Source organism: Trichoderma ghanense (genome assembly GCF_004382785.1).
Source record: "Trichoderma ghanense strain CCMA-1212 chromosome Unknown scaffold_1, whole genome shotgun sequence".
In the NCBI taxonomy this organism is placed as follows: Eukaryota; Fungi; Ascomycota; class Sordariomycetes; order Hypocreales; family Hypocreaceae; genus Trichoderma; species Trichoderma ghanense.
The window spans coordinates 1,653,888-1,667,829 of record NW_027395664.1 but is presented as its reverse complement, the minus strand read 5'-3'; the positions used below and the strand labels follow the sequence as shown (position 1 = coordinate 1,667,829).

Here is a 13,942-nt window from a genome sequence, read left to right as displayed (position 1 = left end):
CTTCATCTATAGAGGGTACCGCTCGCAAAACCAAAGGAACACGCTGGGTCTTTATTGATCGATGACACGGCTCTAGAAGGGCTCGGACGCCTTCGCTCTGCGGAAAAGGTCTCTGGACGAAAAATCTGCGGCGGGTTCAATGGCTTTGCTTAGTAGCTGCCACCTCCTTGAGGAGGCTGTGGCGGCTGCTGAGGAAGGTTGGGGTAGCCACCGTATGGGGCTGGGACGCCGTAACCTGGTAGATGGTCAACATCCTGCTCAAAACGAGTTGCAACCGCGACAGCGACGGGGCGGTCCGATTTTCAAATACCTTGCGGAGGCATGCCGTACTGCGGCTGCTGCTGTGGGAAACCACGGCCATACTGAGCCGGTGGATACATGTTGGGAGCAGCGCCGTAACCAGGGGGTGCTGCGTTGCCGTAGGGTCCAGGTGGCGTTCCGTAACCAGCCCGACCTCCATATGGCATTCCGCCATTGCGATTGCCGAATCCTCCACCTCGGGGACCATTATCGGATGCCTTATCAACACGAATAGTTCGCCCGTCAAACCTAATGAAAGAGTCAGAATCCTCTGCGAAGTTGGAGCTTGGAGAACCTGGCAGTATGGGTAAGTTGGCAGGGGGGGGGGGGGGGGAGGCCCAGCGAAGGGGGTAGNGGGACACGCAAGGGGTATTCATACTCGACATTGTTCATGGCGGCGATGGCAGCTTGGGCATCAGCTTCTTGTACGTATCGCACAAAACCAAAGCCACGGCTGCGGCCGGTATCTCGATCCTTGACAACCACCTTGACACACGCAGATTAGAAACACACGTTCACAGAAGACCAGCCACAAACAGCGGATCCGCGTTGATTGGAATGCTCGACTCCATCGTATGAGCGAGCCGAAACCCACCCAGGCGAGGCAAGTCAATCAAACCCAAGTCCTGTTGTGCTCCAGGCGTAATGGGAGGTTAGAGAATGACTTACCGCTTCCTCGACCGCGCCAAACTCCTCAAACTTTTGGCGCAGAGTGGCCTCTTCGGTGTGCCATGCTAGGCCGCTTTGGCTCTCCGTCAGCAACAGAAGTCTCAATGGGAGCGAGTGCGCCTGAAGACCAGACGAGGAAGCTTACCCTATGAAAAGCTTCGACATTTCGAGGTGCACTGCGTCTCGATTCTGACGCTGGCGGATATGACAGTCCTTGTCAAGAGTTGCAGTACCCTGACCAAAATGTTCTGATATTGTCAGGCGGGGTGCAGAATCGGGATGTATAGTTGGCGTTGGGAGGGAGGGGTGAAAGAACTAGTCTCAACGGGTAATGGCAGGATGGTCTGAGGAGAGTCACAGGCTTGGGCAGTGTCTTGCAGAAGAGTGGTAGGGGACAAAGTCCTCTAAGCTGCATGTGGTGCGCAAGGCCACTGGCCGTCGGCTGGCGCTCTCGTTAGGGGACAACGAATGCACTCCAAGCCTCTCATAGTGTCATTCGACGCTGGATACTGGCGGGCATAACTGTGCAAGGAGCATCTGGGCCGTGGCTCCAGATAACCACCGACCAGCATGAGCTGGAAGTAAGGTATGAAATGGCATACCTCGAAGTCAAGGGGGGCTTGTCGACATGGGCCGGCGAGCAGTGTGCGAGTGGCAAAGACAACGAGAATGGAGAAACAAGGCCAGGCTACTGCCGAGTCCCCAATGCAGTCGATGTCTGCTGAGGTGTCAAGTGACGAGGGAGAGATGCCTTGGGGCTGCCCAATGTATGGGTAGTGGCCAGGTCCAGAGCACGAGTGCAGCGAGACGAGGGCGGAGCGGAGCGACGATGACAGTTTGGAGTAACGGTGACGGTGACGGTAATGGGGACAAGACATGCGGTACCGCGGCAGAGGAGACAGAAGGAAGCAGGCTAGCCATGCGCGACCACGTACCTAGACCGGTGCCGATTCGTCCGTTGACGTCTGGAACCAGTAACCCAGCTTGCCCAGGCGTCGAGAAGATGAGCCACACAACGTGGTTGTGGCTTGCTGATCTCGCCCTCTCAGCGATCGACGAGCTGCGGCGAATGTCCTAAGCTATGCGCTAATTAAAATGACCCCAAGTCCAGTCTGGAAGCTGGACTATTCTGCTGGGCTGGCAACGCCGCGGCGCGTCCAGAGGGGGGCGGCTTGTTATGATGGCGCCTTGGTCTTTATCCGTACGAGGTGCTTATCGGGGGCCACGGCGGCCTCGAGGAAACGGGCGGACGATGAAGCGCGCAAAGGCTCTGGAATCGGGTTGTTGAGGCGGCAGAAGAGGCCGAGTCTTGTGTCTTGGAAAAGGCGGGAGAGGACGAGAGGAGAAGAAAGCTCAAGACATTTATGCGGTCAAGAGACGGGAAGTTGTGTGAGAGCAGAAAACGGTGGCCAGCTGGCAGCAAGTCACCCAAGGTTCTCTGTCTGTCCTGTGCTGTGCGGGTACGAACACAATGTACTCGGAACTCGAACCACTCAGCACTCTGCTCTCTGCAGAGGGTTGGGCAGCCTCCCGTTGGCAGCAGGCGTTATCAGCAGCACCTTCTTCGACAACGGCACTTGCCCTGCTCTACCAGGTGGTACCTACCGGATATCCTGCTGCTCGCTCGGCAATCACCTTGCTAACAATACCATGTAGCACCTACAGCGGGAAACGATCTGCTGGGGAACTACTACGGAGTACCCGGGGATGACCTTGAGAGCTACCGCGGCAGAGCGCAGAGCAGGGTGACCGTCTGGTACCGGAGCGGTGCGAGGCTGATGATGACGTGGGTGATTCGCAAGATAAGTCGTTGCTTGGCTGGGAAAGAGCCATGGGATATTGCACACGGACTTTGACGATTGGCCAATTGGTTGTCGTCCGCGTCATGTAGCCGTAAGGCCAAGCCTCAGGGAATTCTATGAGACGAGGCTATCTTACCTTGCAGTCTTACCTTGCCTACCATTGAACCTGGGAGTTACTGCCGCTTTGCCTTTCTTCCGGACTCAAGGACTCGATACAGGGTCTCTTGTTGACAGTTATTGACGTATCATCTCGGAGGTCCATCTTTTGTACCTATATTATGTCACATTGACTGTACCTACGAGGATAATTGGCTGTACCTGGACACGGAGCAGCACCATGGAAGGCAGTCACGATTCGAAGGCAGAATTCCATTGTCTGTGAATTGTCGGTGCAGGACATCTAGCCGTTTTGATTGACGAATGCGCCACCCGCCTCTGATCAATGCTGCTTGATCAGGACGGCGAGATGGCGAGATGGCGTGACCAAGGCTCAGGTCAAGAACCAGTCGGCAAGAATCGAGACACAGCCTATGCAGCCAGGACGAGAAACACTATTATCGAGCATTGGTGAGAAGGGAAAAGGCTCGTCCCTGAAGCATTGGGCACTAGCCAGGTGCAATATCAAACAGGGCCAGATCCAGGTATGACGCATCCTCCCCAATTCAGTCTCTTTGTTCATGCGGTGTCCCTGAAGCCTCCCTCCTTGTTCGAGCCTCCAGGAGCGGTCACGTCGGGTGTCTCTGCTGCAGAACCCTCCAAAGGCAGCCCCCTGGCAACCTGCCGGAGCTGTACGAGTACATATCAAAGGTTCGGCCATGCTTGTCGCCCCTTTTTTCTTTCGATTTCAATCGTTGGTAGAAGGTACCTTTCTGTCTCAGACAACGCGGGTACATGGGACACCCCATGTCGCTTGACAATATTTCCCGCTTTGCAACTGCAAAGTGGACAACTGCAAAGGCAACGGTGCGGTCGACAAGAAATTGCTTGTCGCACATAGCTCACTGCCGACTTCACTCAGACGCCGATGGCCTTTTACCTGGAGCCCGGCTCAAGCCCCTGGTCGGCATTGGCTAGAATCACTCGCGAACCGCCCCCCAAGCAGGCAGGCTTGTCGTCAGCCATCTGGTACATGTAGCTAGGCACAGGTAGGGTCCACGTCAAGCTGTCGTTTGTGAACCCCTGACCTAGCTCTGGCGACCGGACCCCGGTCACACACCAATAAGAGGCGAGAAGGACCCAAGTTGCTCGCCCAGATGCTTTGCTTGCAAGTGCTGGAGTTCCTTTGGTTTGTCTTTCAGCTCGCTAGAGCAGAACATATCTCGCAGCCCTTTCCACTCCAGGTGTCCGATTGTCTGCCGGCATTGGTGCTCGCCAAGCCAGGTTTTGCCACTGACAACGTACTGCAAGGGTCAGATAGGCGCCCTGCATGAAGCTTCGCCAATTGCGAGGCCGCGGAACTACCTATGCTTGTGCTAATCGCATGTATGTACATAGGAGTTCTCGACGCATTGGACGGCAATGCCTCGGATTCGGGGACAAAGCCACAAGGTTCATCACTCACGAAAAAAGAACTCCTTGGATCTTGCGCGCGCTTTTCTCGTTGGCTCCGTCCCAAGCCCACTGGCCCCGACGAACCATGCAGTCGGGTTCGGCCCCAGCCAGCCTACAGAGCGGGCCATACAGGATGCGAGCTTGCTCGAACAGGGTGGCACTGAAGCCCTGCAGCTAGACGAAAACGTACGACTTGGGGATGAACTTGGCTCCGTCGACGGGGTTGGTAATCAGACGCCCCGATCTGAGTGGATGGCCAAGGGCTGGCCCAGGGTGCCAATCAGAGCTGCCAGCTGAGGATCGCCTTGCAGAGGCTTTGATGTAGGTTGACGAGTCAGGAAGCCGTGACCACAGAGCTGGCGGTGGGCTCAGCAACGTTTGGGAGGCGGAGAGAGCAATGTCGTGACGCCTGGACTGCCTTGGCACATGAAGGGCTGCTGCTGCTTTGCAGGAACCGCCATTCGATCCCGAGGCTTCGTCGTTTGGAGAAGTAAGTGCCGCGCAGCGATTGGCAGCAGGAGATGGTGGGCTACGAGGAATCACCAGTTTGGGGCGGTTGGACGGACGGTGATGTTTCGGTGAGCTCGCATGCCTTAGTCAGCAGCCAGGGGTCGCATATTCTCGCCTGCTTGGGCGCTGCTCCTGGTCCTCGCTAACTTCGAGTTGGTCCCTGCAAGCTCGCAAGAACCTTGATAACATCACCAATCCCTTCAGCCTTCCACCTGGATGACAGTTGGTGATATCTACGCTGCTGGGTACTATTTTCGCTAACAGGGCGATCCCGTCCATGTCTGCATCGCCCATCATCATGTACACATGCTGATATCGAGCACAACGGATGGACTGGACAGTGGCCCTTGACTAGTCTAGGCACCTGATATTCGGAGCCCCGAGGCGCCAATCACAGGCCCTGTCTGCCGTCGTTGTCCAGCGTCGTGGAGCGGGGGAGGGGAGGGCCTTGAGCTGCTTCGGGGCAAGCCGCAACGCAAGTGTAATTACTAAATCTCAATGGCTTGGGATCCTCTTTGGAGCGCCCAGAAGCCTATCAGACAGCCAGGCCCGGACATGGAGCAACCTTGCTGCTTTAGGCAGCGCTGCAGCACGACCCCTGTTTGCCTGAGCGCTGCTGCGGACAGTGACAAAAGGCCAAACGCACCAGGTTTCAGCCAGCAAATCAGCCTCGGGAGCTCCAGAGTTCGGCGATGCAGCTTTGCAAACGGTCGCATCAGCAAGCACATTGTCCCAGATGTTCGTAATTGCGGTGGCTTTCAGTCCTCAGATGCCGCGGGCTCTTTTGCGATGGGCAATGGCAGCTGTCTGCACTATGAACCAACACTAGCACCCAACTGGACAGTGCTAGGAGTTAAGTCCAAGCCACTGAACGAATGATGGGGAGCTGTCTCCTGCTTTGTGTTGCGTGAATGCGTGAGATTCGACTTCCCCTCGACGACAAGACTGCGACCATGGCTCCTGCGATGTCACTCTTGAGCGAAGTGCTGTTCTTGTCGGACCAGGTAGAACCTAAACCATGAGCGCTGTCTCTCCATACCTCCATGTAACCTGGCTGCTGCAATGTGGCTCGCTGTGACGCTGGAGGCGTTTCTCCGTCATGCCTGTAGCTTGTTTTGATTCTTTCTGGCCACCAACTGCCATCTGATATCCCGTTGCCTGACAGCAGCATGGCCCGTCACAGACACGGTCGTTCTCCAGCCAGGAAAAGCACGCCTTGCCATCAAGCCCCATGCCGTCATTCTGCTGCCCGGCCGTCTGCTTCCCATGATGACCGCACTCCTTTGCGGACCGACTTTATCCCTTCCTGGTTACAAAACGTGCAAACAAGCTACTATGACTCTTTGCTGGAAGTTCCTCGGGAGGCGAGCCCTGCCGATGCTCCAGAGACCTCATGGCATCCGAATGGCATTCCGTATGTTCGCATTCCGTCTACCCATGATGCTGGGAGATACCAGTCGTCGGATCTCTTTATACAGGACAGCCCGTCACCAGCGCCTTCCGCTATCCAAACGGGTGGACATCACCATCACGAGTCCGATCTTTGCAGTGGCTACGGCAGGATCTCAGTCGACAGAGGAGGAGGTCATCGCTCCAGAACCACAACCTCGACACCACCGCCCGCTTCAGTTGTAAAAGACGATGCTTTCGAGAAGCGGCTCAGGCGAAAGACTCGAAAAGACCGCTACAACACAGTCAAGTCGAAAGACGCCGTGCCCACGAAGAAGCAGGCGAAGAAGCCTTCCACGCGAGTATCTAAATCGGGAAGGCTGAGGTCAAGCCGGGAGGTCATGGCCAACTTCAAGTCCAGCGCAATTACGAATCCAAACGAAAGAATCACGGTGCCTCTCCCCTCCCCTTTTCTCCTGCCAGGATCGATCACTGATGGATTACGCTAACACTCCATAGTTGAAATCTACTTTCACTCCTGGGCTGTTCGTCAATGGTAGAGGCTCCGCACCGGGTACGTTCATTACAAGTCAAGGCGAGCCTACTATATCTAACAATGTCTCCTCAGTGGCGGATCTAGTATTCAACGAGATACCCCCACCTGACGAAGATAGCGAACCATTCGAAAGAAACCGATCGTCTAACTCGAGATTGAGAAAATCGAAAGAAGGGAGGGCCCGCCAGGAAGAAATCGAATATCTCACCAGTGCATCGAAGCGCCTTAGAGAAGATTACCCGGCTCCAGAGTATCTGGGGAGCAGATCTGTCTCCATACTTTCTGGCGGCGATTTCCCATCCGTCCAACGGTCGAGCACTGCTGATGTCATCGACGACGAAGCAGCCGCAGGGGACGCTGGCCTCATGCCACGTCATGGAGGTCTTGACGGCGGCGGTGCACCAGACCAAGCAGGGAATAGCCATAGATTGCGGCCGTTGCATGATGACCATGAACTGCAAAGTCACAAGGTTTGCGATTGTGCTGCAGTCAACGAGGCCCCTTTCTTGGATTCAAATATCCTGAACACCCACGCTCCTGCGGACGGCGATTCTAGACTGAAGGACCAGAAGAAATCCCCTGAGGAAGAGCCAGAGATCGAGCCTATAGTGAGCCGAGGCGAGCTCAAGTCTTGTGGCAGCCAGACAGTCAAGCTTCTAGACTACCAAGACAAGGGCGTCATGGTGAGTCCCCGGATGTACCAACCGACTGAGATACGCAAACAAGACGGCACGGATAATGGAAGTCAACCGCTGTGCCCAGACGAGGGGGATATACCTCATGTAGGAGCAGAGCCACAATGCCCGCACGCTATGCCTCAGAGATCAATTCTTGGAGCCGACCAACAAGCAGTGTCTCCGGATTACAAAATTCCGGGGATAGGCATCCCTAGTACTAACTGCGATATTTACGGATATCCCACCTACGTGCCCGGGATTTCTGCAAGTCTGGACTTTGGAGCAGTTGCCAAAGACGCTCCCTACCATTACAGTGGCCCGTCTCCAGCTTGGTTTTTTGGCAAACCGAGCTCCCAATATCCATTGCTGACCCTGGATCCATATTCAAACCCAGCTTCAACACTTGTGGATGATCCCGGGATGTCTGCATCTTCCGATACGCAGTCGAGAAATACACGCTACCCAGGCATACTGCCTCAGCCTACCGGTTCTCGCCAGGGTTTTCAGATATTCCAGGAGGCTAACCAAGACTTGGATTTCTTTTGCACAAATGCCTTGCAGGATGATGAAGATGTACCGGGAGAGTCTCTCACAGAGTATATTGAAAGAATGGAGCATGAAATACTCGGACCCGACGAAACATCTTCTTTGGGCACAGATGATGGGTTGCTTCCACCGCAACCAATATGCCATGACCGAGTTCCAGACGTGCCACACATAGTTGACGCACAATACACAGACGGTTCCCTTCACAGAATGGCATCAGATGGGTTACTTCCTCCGAGAGGCCTAGCGCGACAACCTGTTCGTGAAGAACTTGGCTGGCCTTCTCAACAATATCAGTCGCTTCCACGGCCAGAGAATCTCGAGGGCCTCGATCACAGTATAAGATCAGAAATGGCGTCCTTCTGGCGGCCAAATTATATGATGTGGTGCTAATCGCCCCTGAGGATGTTCAGCCATCTTGTTTGTTAGCATTCTGGACTGCGGTCGAACGCTACTGAACTAACTATTCCGGCTCTTGGTCCTTCCACTGTTCTCTAATATCTTGGACTCGAATTCCACATTGCTCAGCTTTGGCTATTATTGAGTGGGCTTTCCCTACAACTGGGGCATCAATCATCTTCCCCTCAAGAGTCCACGCACCACGTCCAGCAGCGGCGGCCTTTTCGTCAGCAATGGTGACGCGAACGGCCCACTCGACGTCTTTCATGTCAGGAGCAAACATGCGCTGTACAACATCTAGCTGCCCAGGATGAATACACTGCTTGCCGTTGAAGCCCATGGCTTTTCCGCCCTTGCATTCCTCCTCCAGTATCCGGAGTCCATCATCGCCCCGATATGAAGTACAGACCAGGTCAATGGCGCTAGGGAGATTGTACGCTCGAGCTGCAGTGACAATGGCTGATCTTGCATAAAGGAACTCCGTCAGAGAAGGTGTTCGGGTTATCGAAAGGTCAAGTGCAAAGTCCTCGGCCGCAAATATCAAACCGCTCAGAAAAGGGGAGGCCTTGCAGATGGAAGAGAGATCCATGACGGCCCGAGCGGATTCGATGAGTGCGATAATTTTGATTGGGTTTGTTGAGCCATCCTCGTGACGCTCCGGGGCAACGTGCCGCAGCACATCAGTGACAAAGGTCAGGTCGGCAGCTGAGTTGACTTTGGGCACGACAATAGCATCAAGGTGCTCGGCCGATGACAATGTGGTCAGGTCGTCAAGAGCAAAGGAAGTTGAGACAGCATTGATTCGAACGGCAAGCTCTGAGATAGCAGAGGGACGTGACTTGAGGCTGGAGATGTGCTCCTTTAACTGGTTCCGGGCATTTCCCTTGTGGGAGGGAGTCACTGAGTCCTCCAGGTCATATGTGACATTGTCTGTCGTCAAGCCCAGGGACTTGGAGAGCATCTTTTGAGAAGACGCCGGGACTGCGCGCCAGTATCAGTTAGAGACCTGCTTATTTCAACCACGGACATGAGGAACAACCATATAGCAAGGAACGGCGCAGAATAGAGGAAGCTCGTGCAGCCATGATGACGCTCGTAGGGATCCGTGGCTTCAGAGTGGAGGATGAATAGATTGGAATGTTCTATCGGTATATGTATCCGGTCCCCGCGCTTGGTGGCGTCTAGAATTACATGCGGAGGAGAAACGGGGGATTTATAGAGCTGATGATGATATCAGGAGTTGTTGAGCACTTCAGTTGATGGATGTCATCTCTCGGAGTGGCAGTGGACTGTCCACAAGGTACGTTGCGCACTAACAGGCGCAGCCACAAATTCGTCGGCCACTTGCGCGGGGCCTTTGTGCGAGTAATAGCCGAGGACTACCCTCAGCGACCCCACCATGGCCGGATCATTATAGCTCCATCCCTGATGCTGATGAGCTACGGTAGCTTGATCGCGAAGCTTCGTAGTTGCGTTTCCTCTGGATGACGACGAGCCCCACGACATAGACGACGACGAAACCACGAACGACCAGATAGACGTCCGCCCGATCCTCGCGCCTTTTTCAAGTCTGACCAGACATTCTCGAACTGTCGAGCCGAAACGTACCAACCTTTATCGAATATCATTGTTGCTGCTGCTATGGAAGAGGCCGCGCAGACACAGCCCGCTCCCGGAGCGCTGAGTTGGCGGCTCAGTTCGCATCCTATTACGCTCTTGACGTTTCTGGGCTTTCGAATATGTCGGTGGCCAAAACTCCCCTCCTCTTGGAACCTCTGTCGTTGAAGGAGTTGGACGTGAGGGTTGGAGCGACAGCGAACCGAAAGCTTGAGAGCTTGCCATGTTCCCTAGGCTGACGACGGATTTTGTGTAGCGAGCGTGCTTATATACTTTCTCGGATTATGGATCATCAAGAGCATGTACGTTTTCTCAGCGCGAACGCTCCCACCCCTATTCCTTCCTTGATATACCATATTTTGATTGGGATTCAAGTCTAATAGGTGGGCAAAAAAATCCAGGATCATGATCTTCATCATCACAATCCTCCTCCTCGCCGCCGACTTCTACTACCTCAAGAACATCGCGGGCCGGCGCCTCGTCGGCCTCCGGTGGTGGAACGAGGTGGACCCGTCGACGGGCGAGTCGCAGTGGGTGTTTGAGAGCCTGGAGCCTGGCACGCGGCAGATCAACCCGACGGACAGCCGGTTCTTTTGGCTGGCGCTGTACATCCAGCCGCTGTGGTGGGTGCTGATGGCGGTGCTGGCGGTGATAAGGCTGCAGTTTCTGTGGCTGCCTCTTGTTGGTGAGTTTCTTNTTTTTTTTTTTTTTTTTTTTTTTTTTTTTTTTCTTTTTTTCTTCGCCTTTTCCTTTCAACTGTTTTGCCTCCCGATCTGCCTTTTCTGGGTTGGGGGAGTAAAGGGGGGGTTATGGATTTGAGAAAGAAGAAGGGAAAGCTGACGGTGGTTGTGTTTTTAGCGATTGCGCTGGCCCTTACGATTATCAACACACTGGCGTTTTCCCGCTGCGACAAGTTCAGCCAGGCGTCGAATTTCGCGGGCGGTGCTTTTGGGTCGACGAATTTGGCGGGGAGCATCGCGAGCAACTTTGTCAGCCGCATGTTCCGAGTGTAATGCCGTGTATCCAATGAGGGAGAAGGGGGGGGAAAGCAAACGACTGTGAGCGGGTTGGAGGGATGGATTCTAACAGTCATCATATGCGCGATATTTGCTCAAAGCTCAAGAGCGTTGGAAGCAATGGGGAGGCTTAGAGTGCCGTACGCTACTGCTACCCAGATGGTCTTTGAGGAGCAAGTTCCTTGAGGAGCTAGCAAAATGCTTGTTTTGGGCTCGATGGCAATGAGTTACTAGGTTTACATGCCCGAGCGCTGTTCATAACTGTCTTATCTCTCTCACAAAGATTAGCGCATTATGCGAAAAGGGGGAGATCAGCATTTCTTTGTTTCTCTACCTATTTAAACATCCAGCGAGCGGCGCCCTCGTGCTACTATGAAGCTGCTAAAACGAGCGCAGAGGGTATATATATATATATATATATATATATACATCCGAGATTACAAGAGAAAGAGAGAGGGGCCTATAGTGGGAACTAAACCAGATTCCAACGTCATCGCATTCGTTCCCAGTCATCTCAGCCCAAATGTTACGAGACAATAAGGAGGTCGCCAAAAGGTTTGATATCATGAGTGCGTGACGCCCTCTGCTCTTCGTGTGAGATCCCGACTGTCGCAGAAATAATGACATGGAAGAATATTACCAGCTTCACAGATGAAATGCGGCCACGGGGATGACTCACCATCCCCCAACTTCCCGACAAGGGACACAAAAGAAACAGAGAAAAGCTGACTACCGTCTCAACCCATTCAGCCCTTTTAATTTTGGGGGAACGCCTTGTATAGTTACTCACACCAAAGGAGGTCTAGCTGGACGTCCTTCGCGCCGCACGCTCAATCTCGGCGTCCAGATGCCGCTCCTCCTCTTCCAGCCGCAGGATATCGGCCTCCGTCATGCCCTCCTCGACGAGATGGGCAATGTTGCGTGCCCTAGCGCCCGACGTAGCAGTACTAGGGCGTTCGTCTTGAGGAGACACTGGGTCGGCTGCGCTGGTCCCTGCGGCGTGTTGGAGAGGTATCGGTAAGGCACTCGAGCCGGAAAGGTGCCCGATTGCTCGGCTGTTGTCGTTGTCGGAAAAGGGCGAGATGACGGGCGATTCAACGACGGATGGCCGGGCCTCCTTGGCGGCGATGAAGGAGCTGGTGGTCTGGTGGGTGGCATTGTAGCCTGCGTCGAAGTGGCGTCTCCGGCGGCGGCGCAGGAGGAACCACGCCAGGCCGGCGATGAGCAGGATGCCGACGATGGAGCACGCCACGGCGATGCCGGCGATGGCGCCCGTGCTGAGCCCGCCCCCGCCTCCGCCTCCGCTGGCTCCGCTACTGCCGCCTCCGATGCCGTTGCCAGTGTCCGAAGGCCCGCTGGTCGGGAGGCTGGGGTTGCCGATGGAAGTGGTAGCCTCGCCGCCTTGCTTGTCCTGGTTGTTGTCCGTTGCCTCTCTGGCAAAGGCCTCCGAGTCAAAGGGTCCGTTCGCAACGGTGAAGACGCCAGATTGTGTGAAGCCCTCGTCGCCGCTTTGTGTTTTCCAGTCAATCTTGATCACCATCTCCCTCGTATACCACTCGCCTGAACTCAACCCGGGGTCTGTGAGGTTGAGCATTGCGTCCGAGGGATTCACTACCGCCCGTGTCAGCCTTGTTCCTTCTCTAATTATATTCATGGTCAGAGCAGAGAGTCGTCCTGATGCAATGTAGACGAGGGAGGGCATCATACGCTTGGCAAATTCGTTCCCAGGTGTGCTGTCGCCGAATTTGGCGTGGGCAATGACACTCGCTTGAGATACATCAAAGGCATCTCCCGTACTGACTTTCCTCCCGTACCAGAAAATGTCGAGCAGCGTCGTGTTGCTCTTTGCATATGTCCACGCAAAAGTCTTTGTCTGGGTCTGAGTTGAAAAGACGCGGCCAGTGTTATTGGATCCGAAGTTGGTCTTGTCGTTGAACACGAGCACCTTGGGCGCGGCTAGCGAAGAGAAGGAGTTGGTCGGTGAAGCACTCGGCAGGATATTCATATGTGAGGACGTCGACGTCGGCAGCATGCCTTGAGCCTCGCTGCTTATGCTGCCGTCTCCTGCACCCCCCGCAGGGCCGCCAACGCCAGGACCATTGTTGGGATCGACGCCTTCAGATGGCAGCAGTGAGAAGACAGTGGAAGTTGGCACGATTCCAGTGGCCAAGCCCGCCATGGAGAACGGCTTAGTGAGGCTTCGAGCGGGTGTAAAAGCGGTCTCCCAGGTTGATTCTATGGGTGGTGTAGCAAGACTGCCCAACTAGCTAGTGCCCGACACCAACATCCGACGGCACGACGAGCAAGTAACCGGAATAAGGAGCAAAGCCGGGAGGGAGCAAAAAGGAAGCAGAAAGGAGAAGGAAAAGGAAAAGAAGGAAGAAGAGGAAGAAGAGAGGAAGAGAGAATTAACTGGGGGGGAGAGGTGGTGTAAGTTGGTGATAGCGGGTTCGTCAGACACACAACAGCGAGAACGAGGCGCAAGCCGCACGAGAATGTGAGATGTCAGACCGGGGGTAACAGCGGCCGCGTATAAAATCGCAGGACTAGCTGCCCAGGCCTTGTCGATTATTGCTCGCTTCGTCTGCACATGGCTCAACGGGCTTCCTGATTCCATCGTTCGTCTTGCCCCTCCTCAGACCACTCATGATTCCGGGGGTTCTGCTGCAAGCCATGCCGTGGCCAGTGACTTGTGATAGCATTGTCGCCCATGCCACGTTCCTCCATCGAGGCGGGTTTGTGTTGCGTTTCTGCTACGCTGCGGTTGCGCTGGCCTGGTGCAGCGCCAGATCAAACTCGGCTACCCCTGCTCCCCCCCGGTCCCTTTGGCGTCCACTCCGAGCGAAGGGCAGAGGAAAAGATGGTGACGGGCGAGTGGGTTGGAGTGGGCTTGGCCTGGGCCGGATGGAT

The 13,942-nt window shown here is 54.9% G+C and overlaps 5 protein-coding genes across 5 annotated transcripts; 2 read left to right on the top strand and 3 right to left on the bottom strand.

Annotated features, from left to right (window-relative positions):
• Positions 1-149: 149 nt before the first annotated feature.
• On the bottom strand, positions 150-2,282 carry CCMA1212_001923 (Cold-inducible RNA-binding protein; the record flags this gene model as incomplete). Its single annotated transcript, XM_073699331.1, has 8 exons — positions 150-235; positions 311-549; positions 680-786; positions 970-1,042; positions 1,115-1,203; positions 1,572-1,882; positions 1,905-2,043; positions 2,175-2,282. Coding segments are annotated over 8 exons (1,152 nt in total), but the record flags the coding sequence as incomplete, so codon positions are not given.
• A 3,719-nt stretch (positions 2,283-6,001) lies between these two features.
• CCMA1212_001922 (uncharacterized protein) lies at positions 6,002-8,393 on the top strand (the record flags this gene model as incomplete). Its single annotated transcript, XM_073699330.1, has 3 exons — positions 6,002-6,673; positions 6,741-6,795; positions 6,850-8,393. 3 exons carry the CDS (start codon positions 6,002-6,004, stop codon positions 8,391-8,393), a joined length of 2,271 nt encoding a protein of 756 aa, XP_073561877.1.
• A 70-nt stretch (positions 8,394-8,463) lies between these two features.
• Positions 8,464-9,484, bottom strand: CCMA1212_001921 (Citrate lyase subunit beta-like protein; the record flags this gene model as incomplete). Its single annotated transcript, XM_073699329.1, has 2 exons — positions 8,464-9,380; positions 9,427-9,484. The coding sequence occupies 2 exons, from the start codon at positions 9,482-9,484 to the stop codon at positions 8,464-8,466; spliced, it is 975 nt and encodes a 324-aa protein (XP_073561876.1).
• Positions 9,485-10,421: 937 nt separating this feature from the next.
• CCMA1212_001920 (Golgi apparatus membrane protein) lies at positions 10,422-11,029 on the top strand (the record flags this gene model as incomplete). Its single annotated transcript, XM_073699328.1, has 2 exons — positions 10,422-10,701; positions 10,875-11,029. 2 exons carry the CDS (start codon positions 10,422-10,424, stop codon positions 11,027-11,029), a joined length of 435 nt encoding a protein of 144 aa, XP_073561875.1.
• Positions 11,030-11,834: 805 nt separating this feature from the next.
• Positions 11,835-13,211, bottom strand: CCMA1212_001919 (uncharacterized protein; the record flags this gene model as incomplete). Its single annotated transcript, XM_073699327.1, has 2 exons — positions 11,835-12,643; positions 12,740-13,211. The coding sequence occupies 2 exons, from the start codon at positions 13,209-13,211 to the stop codon at positions 11,835-11,837; spliced, it is 1,281 nt and encodes a 426-aa protein (XP_073562382.1).
• Positions 13,212-13,942: the final 731 nt, after the last annotated feature.